The sequence below is a fragment of the Equus asinus genome, chromosome 9 (genome assembly GCF_041296235.1).
Source record: "Equus asinus isolate D_3611 breed Donkey chromosome 9, EquAss-T2T_v2, whole genome shotgun sequence".
Taxonomy (NCBI): Eukaryota; Metazoa; Chordata; class Mammalia; order Perissodactyla; family Equidae; genus Equus; species Equus asinus.
The window spans coordinates 34,398,616-34,415,797 of NC_091798.1; the positions used below are offsets into that span (position 1 = coordinate 34,398,616).

At 36.3% G+C, this 17,182-nt stretch overlaps 1 protein-coding gene across 7 annotated transcripts in view; it reads right to left on the reverse strand.

The window, feature by feature from the left end:
- The window catches only part of TCERG1 (transcription elongation regulator 1), a 61,824-nt gene that overhangs the window by 40,397 nt on the left and 4,245 nt on the right, over positions 1 to 17,182 (reverse strand). For 5 of the 7 annotated variants that reach the window (XR_001400238.3, XM_014854795.3, XM_014854794.3 and 2 more), the window contains exons 2-7: positions 15,081 to 15,306; positions 12,613 to 12,765; positions 11,187 to 11,604; positions 6,603 to 6,845; positions 1,667 to 1,729; positions 349 to 549 (exon numbers count right to left, since the gene is read on the reverse strand). Coding sequence is in view for 6 of the 7 variants with exons in the window: in XM_014854795.3 (XP_014710281.1) it covers positions 349 to 549; positions 1,667 to 1,729; positions 6,603 to 6,845; positions 11,187 to 11,604; positions 12,613 to 12,765; positions 15,081 to 15,306 (1,304 nt within the window). In the remaining variant the exon portion in view is untranslated. The remainder of the gene's footprint in view (positions 1 to 348; positions 550 to 1,666; positions 1,730 to 6,602; positions 6,846 to 11,186; positions 11,605 to 12,612; positions 12,766 to 15,080; positions 15,307 to 17,182) is intronic. The other 2 variants (XM_014854797.3, XM_014854796.3) reach the window with 1 other exon arrangement.

The following is a 17,182-nucleotide window of genomic DNA, read 5'->3' on the forward strand; positions in this document are numbered from 1 at the left end:
ACAATACACACATTACTTCCTGATCAGTACTATCAATCTCAATAAGGATAACAATAATTATATAACAGAATAACTATGCAACGCCTGACTACAGTAAAAATATATATTTGCATGGATGTAAAACTTAATTTCTCCAGATGGAAAAATGACGGACAAATATTAAGTAGAAGAACTGGCTTTGAAAATAAATATACATTTATCAATTCCGTAGAAATAAATAATCCAACAACTATGTAATTAGAAAATCCCTCAAATGTGTTAAAAAGGAATTAACACAGAATTTCAAGTAGTATTGTATTTATAATATCATAGTTTGTACTATGTTCCACCAACTCATTAAAACTATACCTTTTTCCTTCAGTTCTTGGGGTTTTTCCCAGGTTGATTCTAATGTTCTATTATTATAATAATATGTCTTCCCATCTGCTGTTTTATATTCAGTCCACTCAGAAACTGCTGTCGCTCCAGCTAAAGTAGCAGGTGAAGCTGCAATAGCGACCTGGGGATGTATCATGGGTACGATAGGAGGGGCCATGCCTGGCAATACACCTAAAAGAGAATAATAAAAAGTTAGAGCCGAGCATAACATTTCAATACAAAGTAAAACTTGAAAACATAAGCTAAATGTTTCTATTAAATATTAATAAATGAATGACCAATTGGAACAACACAAAAAAATCATATAAAATGTGATTTAATTACTTAAATCTATATCCTGGTTTAGTTCTAATGCCTAAACTCAATTAGATTCAGAAATTCAACCCAAGAAGTACCTTAAGAACAGCCAGAAATTTGGGTCATACCTATCATGAAGTCTTAATAAGTCTTTATAAACTATAAAAATTATGGTGCATTCTCTACTTATTAATAGAAATATATTTTTAAAAAGAATTTCTCAAATTCTAATGAAATCAAGGCAACAAGCATATTTACTGAGGCAAAATTATTTTCTAGTTTTAAGGTACCTAAAAGGGTATGAATAAAATTCTGCTTTAAAGTAAATGACTGAGTTTATTAATCTATTTCAATATACTAACTCAAGTCAGTTATCCCTGTAAACTCTATCAGTTTAGTCTTTTCCTAAAAGAAAGTAAAGTTTCTTCTATTTTTTAAAAAGGTAAGCCAAGATTTATATTTTTTATAAGACAGCTAAACAAGCTAAGGAAACAAGAAACAAAATTGAAAAATAACCCCTCAAATCCTATACTAGAATTTAAGTTTCAGGTAGTTATCTTCAATAACTTTAAAATGTAAATTTATACTATACACAAATATTCACACACATATATTCACTAGCATGCAAGCATAATCACATCACTTTACACATGAAAATGATTTTTTTATATTTAACTTAAAAACACATCAAAAAATAAAATTAAATGTTATGAATATGAGAATGAAGTTGTTTACACTTATTACAAAAATTAAGATATAAAGTGATCTGACCTTATTTGCTTTTGTGAACCAAAGAAGCTAATACTACAGGCAATTGGGAAAATTAAGTGTTGGCCAAATATGACAACTGCATTTATACTGCTCATTAAAAAGAAAAATATAAAAAAATCCACTCACTTGGGCAAAAATAAATAAATAAAAGGATAAACAACAACATTCACTACCATGCCAACTTACAGACAAAACAAACTAAGATGGTTTTAAAAATTACCGGTCTTGGTGGTAGCGACTGTCTTTACATACGGGCAGCTGACTATTTGCATCATTGCTACACCTGTAAAATGGATAAGCAAGCATACGTTGGAAAGCTGCCAATGTATGTCAGCTACCACTGGGATTCAGGGAAATAATTTACCACTACAATTTAGAATGCTATTTCCAATGAAAAAGACCAAGAATGGAGTAAAATTTCTTTATGTTTGACATTTTGTGGGAAGTGGTGCCAAATCCAATGATAACTAATTCTATGTTTATAGCATCAATTACCTTTTTATTAAACCAGCTCTGATAGTATTTGAAGGAGTCTTAGGAGTTTAAATTCAACAAAGGAAAGCCCCTTCATTACATATACATAACAAGTTCTCATGTGGGACATTTTCCCACAGGACATCAAACCCATGCTGCTGTTGCTTAGATACCAGTGAAAGGCAGATGCAGCATGACACTGACAAGGCACTTTCTCTATGTGCTGCTAAGTGGAAACTACATGCAGAAGCTGAGGCATGGAGCATAACCATGCAGAAGTAGAAAAGGAATAAGATAGGACAAAGAGGAGTGGGAGGGAAAGGAAGAAAATAAGGCATGAGATGGATCCAAATATTCCGCTGCAAATAATACTTTAAATAAAAGAAGGGCAAAGATGAAGAGGGTAGCATTCAATGAACGAGAAAATATCCATGTCGAGTGCCTGCTCTGTGGAATGCCATGGGCTTAGAACACTGTGGAGGCAGGCTAACACAGCCCCTTTAATACCATTAATGACAACATGGGCTGATTGCTTCAAAAACTTCTATCATTTAAGCCAGCTAAGGAAGTAGCACTTGTATTAAAGAATGGAAATTACGTACAGTTCTTAGAAGAATGAAGACTCATCATGATGCATTACAATGGTGATAAAAAGGGGATGAAAGGAAAAGCTGGAAAACTAAGACTGATTAATTGAAGAAATTCAAAATTAAGAGTGAAAAAAATTTTTTTAAAGGAAAAGGGTTGGGAAATTAAATTTTATCTTCTATTTGTTTTGGCTGAAAAAACTGAACCTAGTTTGGCACCAATAAAAATTAAAAATAATAAACTATTTTCCCCACTAAAGTACAGGAAAAGAAATTTCTCCTAATTCAGAGACGAAAATTAAAATTAAACCTCTGGGTTTGTAAATAATGTACCTATGTTCACGCACACACACACAAAAATACTGCCAATTTTTGAAAAGTGCCTTTTATTTCTTAATTACTATTTTAAATAAAGAATATTAAAACTAAACTTTCTATTCACTGTGAAACTAAAACAAAAACACTGGACCATAACAGCACGATGAATAAAGTTATATGTATAGTTTTATTTTCTCTAATGTTTAAAGAAAGCAATGGAAAAATTCATTTGGTTAAGGAAGTTACAGCATGTATCAGGTTTAAATTAGTATAAATACTGCCATCTGCAGGACCACTGAACCTATTAAGTCAGCACTAGAAACTCAATTCTTAGAATATATGAACTTTATTCTCAAAGACTATTCTCCAAAACCATCCCCCAATAAATAATTTTAACTACACAACTTAAGAAGAAAAAATCAAATCTATTCATATTTAGGCCTAACTGCCATTGTTAAACATACACAATTCTTGTTATTTGACTGCTAACATACAGACCATACTGAAAGGTCGTATGTGTTTCTTCTCATGATAAAAAAAAAAAAAACTTGGGGCCGGCACACTGGTTAAGTTCATGCTCTCCTCTTTGGCAGCCTGGGGTTCACCAGTTCAGATCCCAGGCGCAGACCTATGCACCGCCTATCAAGCCATGCTGTGGCAGGCGTCCCACATATTATTAAAAAAAAAAAAAATTGAAGAAGATGGGCAGAAACGTTAGCTCAGGGTCAATCTTCCTCAGCAAAAAGAAGAGGACTGGTGGCAGATGTTAGCTCAGGGCTAATCTTCCTCAAAATAAATAAATAAAATAAAATAAAATGACAAACTTAAGGTTTTCTCTGAGAGTGATTACATGCATATCATGAAGACTCACAAAATAACCACAATCCGGGGGCCAGCCCAGTGGTGTAGTGGTTAAGTTCGCATGCTCCACTTCTGCAGCCCAGGGTTTGCTGGTTCGGATCTCGGGTGCAGACATACATATAACTTATCAAGCCATGCTGTGGTAGGCGTCCCACATATAAAGTAGAGGAAGATGGGCAGAGATGTTAGCTCAGGGCCAATCTTCCTGAGCAAAAAAGAAGAGGATTGGCGGCGGATGTTAGCTCAGGGCTAATCTTCCTCAAAAAAAAAAAAATTACCACAATCTAAGGGCCGGCCCCATGGCCAAGTGGTTAATTTTGTGCGCTCCACTTTGGCAGCCCAGGGTTTCGCCAGTTCAAATCCTGGGCGCAGACCTAGCATGGCTCATCAAGCCATGCTGAGGCAGCGTCCCACATGACAGAACAAGAAGGACCTACAACTATGTACTGGGGGGCTTTGGGGAGAAGGAAAAAAAAAAAAAGAGGAAGATTGGCAACAGATGTTAGCTCAGGGCCAATCTTCAAATGAAAAAAAAAAAAGCAGCACTGGGGCCACGGACCCAGTAAATAAAAAAAAACCACAATCTAAATTTTTAACCACCTTTTTGAAGAGCGCATTTGTTCAATTTTCCTACAACTCTATCTTCAAACTATGTTCTATAAGAAACCAGAAAATTCCATTTAGTATTTCAGATAATTCTGACGTCACTGACAATAAGTTTCTTAAAATTCCAAAAAAGATTTTATAGTCTTCAAGTAGAATCCTATAATCCTAATTAAATTTACTATCCCCAATTCCACCTCTTATTCCTATATTTTACCTAGTTCTTCCACTTTCGTCTTGACTATCCCTTAATTATCCTCATTAGAGCCATACATTGCTATTTCAAACAGAATTTAAGGCTCCAAGATAAATCATATCCAAATCCCTCCGATTCACCTTGCTGCTAAATTTATATAAAGAAGGAAAAACAGAGAGAGATCTCACTGTACCGAAAACCAAAAGTCGTCTTTTTCTTTTTCACTAAAGCACCTTGGAGGACCGAATTAAAAGGAAAAATGAATGACTGTTAATACCAAAGATGCCTTACAATATAAACACATATTATTACTTTCTATAAAACACTAGCTCCCTCTCCAAAGAATCTTGTTATCTTGGACAAAATTTTACTGATTATCTAAACTCAGATTCTCTACCAAGTGACCTACAAAATGTCAGTAGTGGCTGCCATTTATTAAATGCCTTTTACTGCCAAACTTCATAAGACTACTTCATTTGGTCATATGGTCACCACCATCTGTTCCAATGACGGGGTGAGGGTCAGAGAAGACCACGACATCAAAATAGAGCTATAACTGAAGCAAAACAAAAGCCCTCTTAGACGACAGCCTTTCAAATACTTCAATAATGTTATTATGCTACCTCTCAATCTTCTCTCTACAGAATTAACAACCCCAGCTCCTTCAGATAACTCAGAATCCAGGATCTGGTCTTGATACTATACTTGACCCCAAAGTAGACCAAGATGTAAGAGATTACGATGAAAGTCAAGCTATTCTCCATTCATCACTTAGTTTTCTACAAGAAGTAGATCCAAAGAGGACAGTATCCACCTGCTTGTCTTAGACTTAATTTAGAAAAAGGGTAATCCCTAGTAATACAGAAAACATTTTGGTTTTCTTACTTTGATACGAGTTTCGTAAAGGTTACATATTGGGCATTTAATAACACTACATCAACAATGTGTAAAAGGTTTTCCTACCCAAAAAACACTAACTCTTGAAATTTTTGGCTTCTTACTTGCTATGGTGTAACATCTGAAAGTGTTCTTTTCAAAGTGGTCACAAGAAAAAAAGACAATTAGAGCAATAGTGATATTTAAAATGTGTGTAAATCCAAGAAATAGCTGTATTACGACCCTATTCTTACACAGAAACTAGTACAATAAAGTAGCAATAACAGACAGTGGGAGGAATGTAAAACTGGGAAACAAGAAGCCTAGTCATCTTTGCTACAAATTAGCCCTGTGAACTTGACATCTCTAAGGTATCACTATTTTCAACTATAATACTAGGAGAACAGACCATGGATTAAGGATTAAATGTGTTTGACAACAAATGCATTCAAAATAGGATGCCCAACACTATCCCTGTTTAATCTGTACAGGAAGAATTCTACTTCACAAACTTAATCCCTTCTCTAGTTATAATGATTTCCCCTAAGACAAAAAAACACACAAATTCACCATAGTTATTTAAGTGTTTACATGGTGCATGTTATACTTAACTTCACATTGGTATAAGGGAAACTTCTGGTTTCCATTTTAGATGAATTTTTTATAGTCAGGTGACTCACATTTCTTCCCAGTATAACAAAGCTATTAAGAGCATGGTATTTGGATTTGGAGTGCCCAGGCTCAGATGCTAACACCATCACTTATTAGCTATGTGTCCATGGGCAAGTAATTTAACCTGTGTACCTACCTCAAAAGATGGTTATGGAAATTAAATGAGTTATTATATGCAAAGTGCTTCGAACAGTGCACGACATATAAATCCCTCAACCTGTGTTAATTGTTAATGACTTGTGATTTCTCAACTTTATAGACTCAATCCCTTAAAAATATTGCACTTAGAACATATTTACACAAAAAGATCATTTTTAATTCACTGAGGCCATCATTCAAAATGAATATAGCTTTAAATGTGGCTCTAATTTTAAGACATGTAAACAACAACAAAAAAAGGACATTTACCAAAACTGAAGAGAAAATATTGCAGTTAGCCATGAATCTTTCAAAAACATTTCAAACAGGTGAGATTCAAGGCAAATTTCAAATGCAACAGACACATGAGAACAAACTAACTGACAATATGAAAACATAGCTGGAAAGACTATTATAATCTATTAGTTTACCTGGAAGTGGAATTGGCATGCCAGGAAGGGGAACACGAAACGGAGGTACCATTACTGGCGGAAAGGCAGGTATTGCTGCTGCTGGCTGAGGTACTGAATGAGGAACAGCAGGAGGTAACGTCTGGGGGTGCGGCTGGGGAACGGTTTGCACGGGTGTGGCTGTAGGAGCAGGAGTTGAAACACTAACTGTAGGCGTAGCAACTGAAACGGCAGAACTTGGGGTCTGATCTTGTGTTGTGGGTGCTGATAAAAGATAAAACAAAAATATGTATCACTCCGTCATAAACCATTTTACTATATCATTCATCATTCACCCATTCAGTAAGTAAGTATTTAAGGGCCCATTCCAAGCACCGCAAGAAATTTGTAACAAGGTCTCTGCCTTCAAGAAGCTTGAAAACAGTCAGTTAAATGAAATGCAAAAATAACTAAAACACAAAGTGAAATGAGATAAATGTATAGGAGTGTAAATCAAGAACCAAAGACCATTTTTCTAACTGTGAGAGGGTACAGAACGTTTTATACTGTGATGATAGGCCTTGAAAGATTAGGATGGCAACAAGGAAAATGAGGAAGTGGAAGGAGAAAATAAGCAAGTGGTGGGAAAAGTGAGTAAAAGCAAAGAGTAGAGGACAAGAAGGAATTGTTTAGAAAATAGAAGGCAAGCAGTCAGCTAGTAAAACCCAAGGCATACCAACAGAACCAGTGAGTTATGGCTGCAAAGGTAGGCCAGAGGCATAAAACAGAAAGCCCTGAACAGAAGGCTAAAGAGTTTGCACCTTACTGGGTATGTAAATGTAGAGAAATGATCTAGAAGAATGCACAACAAAATGCATTAACTCGTTACATCTATGTATATCTTTCACTTTTATTACATGTGCTTCATTAGAGTTTGAAATTTTTATTAGAAGGCATTCACAAATATTTGTGTAGCTTTATGAATGTAAAAGGGGTGTGGGGGAGGCAGAATGAAGGTTTCTGTATGGAAGAATAATAATCAGTGTTCATTTGATGAATTAACCTGGTAGATGCAGGGGAAGAAAAGAAGAACAGAAGTGAGAAAACCAATTCTAACATATCTGGAATTGTCCAACCAAGGAAGAATAGAGAGAAAAGATACGCAACCACTAATGACTGCCTGGATATGAAGAAAGGGAGTCAAAAACCACTTGGGTTTCTCTATAATTATTTCAAAATTAAAAGGTAAAAAAAGAAAAAAAACCCCTCAAGTTTCCAGTGTGAGAGACCAGGAGAATGTGGAATTCAGGATAATTTGGTTCTGTTAATACATTATTTTTAAGTATCAAAAAAATAAAACATTTAATCCCTAGTAATCACATTTAAACTGAAACTGTGACCCAAAAATAAAATTCATATTTCATAATTACAAAAACATTTCAGTTCTCAAATATTACAAAATATTTCTGTTATTTATTCATAACTCATCTAGTTCCAAACAAAATTCACTGTGGTAATTCACTGGTAACAAATAGTTCATCATCATCTTGATGTAGAGAAAAATGTCAAACTCTATCTGTATTGAACTAAGAACGAGTTTACCAAACTAAATGAAATAAAACAGTGCTTTCCCAATCTTTACATCAATTTTATTCTAAGGGAAAGCACACTGTTTAATACAAACCACCCAATAATCCAACTGACAACAAAATTCGTCAGTATCTTTTTTCAGTTCCTAATAATGAAAAACTCACTTAGGCTGGGAAGATGTGAGCAATTTCATACTTGTTAATGAGGGACTCACCTTGGCTAAATAGACAGCAGGGCCAAACAAGTATCTTCAGGGGCCCAGGAATGAATTGTTGGTCTAGCATAGACCTAGCCTTAGGGTACAGTATCATATTAATATAATTTATAACAGTGTGAAAAATACAAATTACATGCAACATTTGCCCAGTCCCATACATATATCACTTAGCATTTGTAATCTGCTGTAATGGCTGAAAACATATCTAGTTATTCTTCCCAACCTCCCTGAGAAGTAGGATTTCATCAGCATTTTTCACAGCTTCCACAAAATAAAATGAGTTCATGCTCAACTGGGGTTAAAATAGAAATTCCTTAATTTTTACCCCAGTGATCCACAGGTCTATACTACAGTTCACAGAATTAGATTTTTAAAAATATTATGGTTAATAGTATTTAAATATATTACTAAAATTATGATACCAAGTACTTTAGTCAGGAAAATAAAATAATGAGTTAAAAAGGCATCAAATCTTAAGTGGAAAGGAACACCAATGGAGACGGCAAAAAGTATTCACTCAACCCATTCCTCTTGCTGACACAGGATTTTCTGAATTTGATGTGTGGCTGTGAGTCACGAGAGGAAAGAGATAAAGGCAATAAAAGAGTTAAATGGGAAACTGGGAGGATGGTAGCTAGGACTTAATAGCGGGTAAATTCCTACTAGCTCCATTTGCTAAAATAACTAGGGAAACACTAGGCCTCAAAATATACTACTAATCCAGCCTCAGATCTTAACTAAAAAGGATAAGTGACTATAATAAATGGAGCTATATTAAGACTGTAGTATGGCAACACTTCATGACACTGAATCAGGTGAAATAAAAACAGACATCAGGAATACTCAGAAAGACGACATCAAAGTTGATGTTTAAAGGCAGTAAAAGGAAGATGATTTCGCTATTCCGTTCTTGGAATAAAGGTCTTCCAATCACTGAAGGGCAATACAAAAGATGACAAATGGAACTTCTGAATAGAATAGTTGATAATCACAAGATAGCTATAGGACTGACAGACCACTCTAATGTAGAAATGGAATATGTACAGGATAGTCAAAGTATCTAGCTACCCACCTTCCTTTAAACAAAGTACTACTATTTCTCTTTCCTAAGAAGGCAGAGAACAAAATAGAAGCAACAGGGAGCCTCCAAAGAGAACCGCACTGCTGTTATTAATCCCCTTCTCCCATTACCACCTCAGGTACCCCATAAAAACTGGCAGCTCTCTGCCCTGCCAGACAAGCTTTAGAAGCACTAGCCCATAAAAAGGAAAAGACCTGCAAGCAGGTAGCTAGTATCACTGCTGTACTTCCAAGTCAGAATTCACCTTGCCTATGAAAGAAAACACTTGTAAAGCATTATTTACATCTTCCTATTAAGCACATTTCCCGCAAGCTGTCTGAAAAATATAAAGTAGAGCTTTTAAAAAACTGCCTCCATGTTACATGTACCTTACTTCTTTAGATAATTCTTATATCAATAAGATAAAATAAAATTTGATTCTACTATGATTAAATTTCTCTCATATACCTATTTCCTACAGGGTAATAGACACCAATAATTCCCAAGTCCCTGAAGTTACTGGGGCGGTAGAAGGGACCACCTTTTTTTTTCTTATTCTCATCTGTCATCCAGGTAGCAAAATAACCCAAATTATAATCACCCTATAGGGATAACTACATATTTTCATACCAGTATTAACAAATAATCAAATCAATAAAATCATTATTTAAATATTTTTGGGCTCAATCTCGGCCTGTAGAATAAGAAACAACATACACATACCAAAAAAAAAAAAAAAACAACGAAAAACCAGAACTAGTAATATAAGTATCAATGATAATTTTTTAGGCAAATTAACAGATTCTTCTTTCCTCATTCCTGAAATCTACTTTAATCACCTCTCATTTTTTCAGAAAAGATCTAACCTTTGGGCCTGTGACTTCACCTGAAAATTCTCTTACCTTTCTAATTGCTTCTATCTCAACTCCCCATTTCATCTGCCTGTGTCTCATTTTAGGACCTACCCACCTCTAAACAAGATTGTTGAAAAGTTCCTAATAAGTTTCCCTGATTTCAACACTATCCAAAACACAAGCGCCAGAAAAATCTTCCAGAACACTGCATTTATATAGGACCCCTACTGGCCATCTGCCTTACCCATTTGCCTGGTTCTTAAAACTCTTCATAATCTCGTCTCACTCTTACCCAATCTATTAACCTATATAAACCTTCCCACCTCAGAAGAGTTTCTTAGCAATCCCATAAACACATTTATCCTCATTTCCTGGCCTCTGTTCATGCTCTTCCCCCCTACCTGAAAGACCTCTCTTTACTTTTGAACCTACTCAGATCCTACCACACATGCTTCATGATCAACCTCAACATCCATATAGTCCACCCACTTCTCTCTCCATTTTCTTGAATTCTTACATCTTTTATCTTCACTGTATAATTTTGCACACTATTCTCTAATTGTTTCACATGTATTATTCCTGCTTCCTCAATTAGAAAAACTGGAAGTTCTGTAAGGTAGGGGCCAAGAATTACACTTATTTTGCAAACGCCACAGCAGAGAGCATTACTGTTGGTCAAGTTAAATAGGTAACTGCACTTCCCCAGCTTAACTTCACAAATTCCAAGTGGGCAGAAACTTTCTTCTACGAATGTAAATTTCTGTTCCTCTTTAACTCAAAAGTCAAAATGTATTTTAAATAATATCAAGGACAACACCTGAAATGCTAGGATAATTTTGGAATGCAGTCCCTACTTGTCCACCTCTGTGGCCCCTAAACAGAAACACATACTGACTGGTACTCACTTGATACTGTCTGTGAAACCGAAGAGGCAGTTGTTGTGGTAGAAGTGGTGGAGGATGGGGTGGATGATGATGTTGAAGTGGACACTGCAGGTGCTGGGCTACTGGTCGTAGGGGTGGAAGCTCCTACTGCTTGTGCTTGCACTTGCACTTGCGCCTGCGCCTGAGCCTGCGCCTGGGCCTGGGCCTGTGCCTGTGCTTGCGCCTGAGCTTGGGCCTGGGCCTGGGCCTGCGCCTGGGCCTGGGCCTGCGCTTGAGCTTGTGCTTGTGCCTGAGCCTGCGCCTGGGCCTGGGCCTGGGCTTGGGCCTGAACCTGTGCCTGGGCTGCAAGCATAGGTGTCAGTTCTGATTGCTGAATAACCTTAACTCCATCTGGCTTGGTCCATGCAGATTCACGTGTCCGAGCATTGTAATAATAAACCTGCAGAGGAAGCAAAATCACTGGTATCACGGAATGTCAATTATCACTAACAAAATGCTAATGCAACAACATTTTCTCTTAAACAGTTAAAAAAAAATGTAGAAAAGAGAAAGTCCATCAACATTGGCTGTTCATATATTATGGGACTAGGTAATTTTTCCCTCCCTTCTCCTCTTCCCCTAATTTTCTATAATAAGCATACGATATTTTTAACACACACCAAAAAAGGAAAACCAAGGTTATATTTTGTGCAGAAAATTAATGTAGCAGGCCTGAGACTGGTATCCTTAGAAAGCTCTGCTTGCAAAGCTGGCCCTTGGCTGGAGTCCGGGTACTTGGATCTCGGGAGGGGGGTTACCACAATTCCCTAATGGGCAGGAACAGCTTGCTGTGCCTAAACTGTTTACGCAAACAATGCAGTTTATGCTAAATATCTGCCTTCCTTCTGGGTTGCTGGAATTTGGGTATGTGCTAGGCAGATGGCAACAGATACATGACCAGTCCAACAAGCTCCCTTGGTAGACAACACCTCACACGTAGTCACAATTCCCTTTCTAAGTGATTCCACTGAAAGGACTCTTGGAAACTTGTGCTTCATTTCCTCCAGACTTTGCCCTATGCACCTATTTCTGTTTCCTGGCTTTGCTCTCTATCTTTTCACTGCAATTAATCTTAGCTGTGAGTACAACTATATGCTTAGTCCTGCATATAGTCAGTTCTCCTAGCGAACACTCAACCTGAGAGTTATTTTGGGGACCCACGACACACATTTAAAATACAAGCTTCCAGAATCACAGGTAAATGTATGGAAGCACTCCAGGCAACCTTATTTCTGCACAGAGGCCCAATCCAGTGAACCTTTCCTGGAGTTCTACCCCACCTGGTGCTTACTCAAGGCTCACTGTTAATTAGCAAGGATACAGTCCCTGATCTCAATCTGCCAGAACTCTTAAGTTTTACTCTTCTGTCACCAAAGAGATGATAACCTAAATATATTTTATAATTTACCTTCCCATCTGGAGTTTTATTTTCAACCCATATCTCCTCAGTAGGAGGCAGTGCTGGAGTACCAGGAGCAGTCACAGGAGGCATTCCTGGTGGAAACATCATACCCGGAGGAGGAGGCATGGTTCCCATGGGTGGAGGCATGAAAGGTGGTCTCTGTTAATTCACAAGAACAATAATGGTCACTTGTATTTATCTTTTTTCCTTCAAATTATTACTAAATTCTACCCAAAAGTAAAGAACTACAAGAGACACTAGTTTTATAGTCAATTTGAATGGACAATAACACATTCATCTAGGTTGTGCAAGCAAAGCTTCTCTGTAGTATGGATTCTAACACATTCATCTAGGTTGTACAAGCAAAGCTTCTCTGTAATAAAAATGATTACTAAACTTCTGGAAAGAAATACCTCAAAATACTAAGAGTAGCCATCTCTGCCTTATAGCACTATGGGTGACTTTTGCTTTATTCTTCATAAACTAGGCAGTGGATTACTTTCAAAAAGAAAAAAACTGATTTTTACATATTGTTTAACACCAGCACACCACAGCTCACCTACAAAAGGAACCAACCACAAGAGAATCATTTTATAAGTAACACAGCAATAACTAAAAAGGAAAAACGAGATACCCTTTTCTTTTCCTACAAGGAAAAAAGTATTAGCTAGGAAAATATTCATCATTTTCTATTTTTCAAATAATAATAATGTACCTCATCAAAGACGTGAACATCAGTAAGTTTCAAAGATACAGTAAAATATTTTACTTTTAGTGGAAAATAAGAATTTAAATAGCATATATTACAATTTAAAAAAATTGCCCTGGTGCCACTATTGATTCAATCCTATCTCTGACAATTGCTTCACTGTCTTTCTTCAGTGATTGCTGATGTAACACAAGATCCCAAACCAAACAATTGAACTGTAACGGCTATATCTTACTAAAGCAGAAGTGGCCTGACATTTTTAAAACAGATTTTGAACAAGGATTTAAAAGATTTCCTCTATAATCTACAAGTAGCATTAAAATTTAATTATCCAAAGCACCTTACTCTGGATAACAGATTTGACACTACGCTAACAATGTGAAACTGTATTTCATTTTCCTAAAAGTTTTCTTTCCCGTACTCCAGGTTTGTTTTGGATTTAGTTTAGTGTCTCTCAAGCATCAGCACACACACCCATGTTCTATAAAATATCTACCCTAAATATGTCTCATGCACCATTAACTGGAAATCACTTGGATTTAATGTAAAACCACACAATTATCCATCAGGACCAAGAAAAGCATCACAACACTAGAAAGTATCACATTACAACATTTGATATATTTCCATTAGCAGGTTACATCAGTCCATTACAATTTACAATTTTCTGCAAGTAGGTTTAACTATTAAAGGCACATATTAGAATAAATTCACATGTAACAAGTTATACCAGAGTCAGTGGGTCAAAAAGCTATTTTTTTATTCTAATCTTAAAGAAAATATAAAACCATTTAACAATGTGTTTAAGGGGGAAAGGAGCTATCATTACTAGGAAGGCAATAAAATTAAGCAAAGTATTAAAACCTTGTGTCTTTTCCATAAGTATAACCCTATCTAAGCAAAGCTAACATCACTTAAATAGTACGCCAGCTTTTTCTATTTTTACTAAGTTCCTTCTTGAATATTTAAGCTCATGGAAGGCAGACGAGATACCACTATATTTATTTGGTTTCAGAACTGTACAGGCTTGATAAACTAAGAAAACACAGATACATACTCAAACAAAAAGAATACAACCTCAAAAGTGTAGTCATTTGAGAGCTGACACTCTCATGACTTCATTTCAGACAATAACCTAGTCTACATACACTAGAGGGGGATATACGTATGCCTCAGGTTAAAATATCAGAAAAGTTTTTATTTAAAGAAATCCTACAATAATTCTATTTCTAAAATTGTAAAATAACCCAACATTTTTTTTCAGGAGAGAGAAAAAAATGCAAATATGGTGCTTACAAAAAGTGTTTGTTGTCACTTTCTAGATTCCATCCTAGGCATCACTTCTAAGGAGAACTGCTCAGGAGAATTGCTCAGGAACATATATGCATATATATTTATACTTATTGGCAACATGTATCATTACAAATAAACATCCTCCACTCTGTACATTAAGATTTCAAACTTCATTTCTCTTAAAGAAGACAGATTACTAAAGACAATCTCAGAGATAAAGGCAGGTAAGAACTATCTTATTCAATAATAGTTTTATATGTATATTTTCTATAACCATGTAAATTCCAATTCTGAATTTCTATACTAATTACTGTTACTACTGCTTTTGGAGCAACACATTAATATATGGATGTTCTCTTTAGCCCCCATTTCCCTATAAACTGAAACTAAGAACACAAGCTTTTAAGGCAAAACTCATATATAACATTGGTACTAATGCCAACAAAGAAACTGCAACCTCTACATTCTTTACCTGGAGGTGTGGAGGGCCCATAGGTGGAGGAATCCCTCCAGGAGGCGGCATGGGCGGCATATTAGGATCGAAAGGAGGACGTCCAAAGGGGGGCCGAGGTGGTGGAGGAGGGCCTCGCATCATACCAAAAGGCGGAGGAGGTCGCATGAGAGGTGGTGGGCCTCGCATCACTGCATTTGGTGGGGGAGCAGGGCCTCGAAACCTCAAGGCCTGCTGTTGAGCCATCCTGTGTGGGAAAGCAAAGAATAAATTTTTCTTTCTCAAAATTACCAGAATGTAGCTACTGATCTCTAATTACACCGAATTTAAAAGGCCCTTAAGAGTAAGTGGAGTTGGAAAGTCATAATTTTGCAACCATCCTGGTAAAAAGTACATCAGTAAGAAGATCAACGGATACCAAATCTAGGAGGAAATTGGATGAGGGGGATATTTGGATGGTCTTTAAATGTCTCCCCACGTTACTTATAGAAGCAAGGGAGGATGAAAAAAAAAAAACACTAACTAATATGGAAGTTGGGCAACACCCTGACCAGGAGAACAAAATTAATATCATCTAAAAAGGACAAAGGTACCTCATGTGACTGAGAGGGACACAATTCACCTATTCCAGGCAAGAATGTATAACCTCAACCTAATAATGAGGAAATGTTAGACAAACACAAAATGAGGAATGTTCTGTTAAAAAGGAGGGAACAGGGGCCATATTCTTCAGAAACACCAATGTTATACCGAAAAGACAAAGGTAGGCTATGGAAATATTCTAGATTAAAGGAGGCTCAAGAGACATGATAGCACAATACTAACTCTGGACCAGATCCTGTACTAGAGGGAAGAAATGCTAGACAGGACATATTGGATTAATGGACAACACTGGAATATGGACAAGAGGTTCAAGTACCGTATCACTGTAAATTTATGAAGTTGATAACTGTGCTGTAGTTAAGTAAAAGAATATCTCCGTTGTTAGAAAATACACACAAGTATTTAGGGGTAAAGGGCTATGGTACATGTAGCTTACCCTCAAATGGTTCAGAATAACAGAGTATGCACACATACAAATAATAAAGCAGAAGAGGTAAAATATTAACACTAAGTACACTATCTTTATTTTTGAAACTTTTTAGTAAATTCTAAATTACTTCCAAATACACAAAGTTTTTATGAGGGGAGGGGTGGCAGCTTAAGAGACCATTAGGATTCTCTATCTAAAGGGACAGTCTTTCCCTACACTGCACGCCATCCCACCCTTTAATCTCTAGCTAAACATCCAGTTTAATCTCTCCACAGCATTTAAATAATAAATAACATCACATAAGGTAGTATTATCTATCTCCTCTCAAAAGTGCTTTTTTGAAAAAATCACTAACTCTTAAAAGTGCTTACTACATGCCAGGCAGTGCTCTAGGCTCTTTCGAAGTCATTTAATCATCATAACAACCCTAGGAGATAGATGCTATTATCAACCTCATTTTACACATGAGGACATTAAGGCACACAGTAACTTGCCCAAGGCCACACAGCTGGTTCAGAGGTAAAGCCAGGATTCAAACACTGGCAAACGGCTCAACACTCCATGCTGTCTATCTAAGCCCCTTTAGAGTAGGAATTCTGTCCGTCCTGTTCACCCTTATATCCTCAGCACATAGTTAGGTCTGTACATAATGGGGCTCAATAAATATTTGTTGAATAAACCAATGAATACCTAAGAGAGACTGTACCTAAGCTACCTTATAAATAGGGTACGTAGGTACGCATAAAAATTATTTTTACTATAATTTGCAACAATTTACTGGGCACCTATCACAGTCTTCCCAATAGCAACTATAAATCTCTCCATTACACAATTTTTACATTTCTGTGCTCAAGATTAACAATTATATTCCTAATGTATATTTGAAGATAATCATTCTTACACTCTCTCCTCACCAGACTCTTCCAATTTTCTTATATTTTTGAACTGTCTGCTTAAGGCTACCCTTTGAAATTTTCTCTATATTTTCCACATTACAGCTCAATTTTGACACACACAAAAAATCCTAATAAAGAACCAATTTGCCCCCTAAGAGAAGACTAGGATTGTAAACAACTCCAGAACTACTATA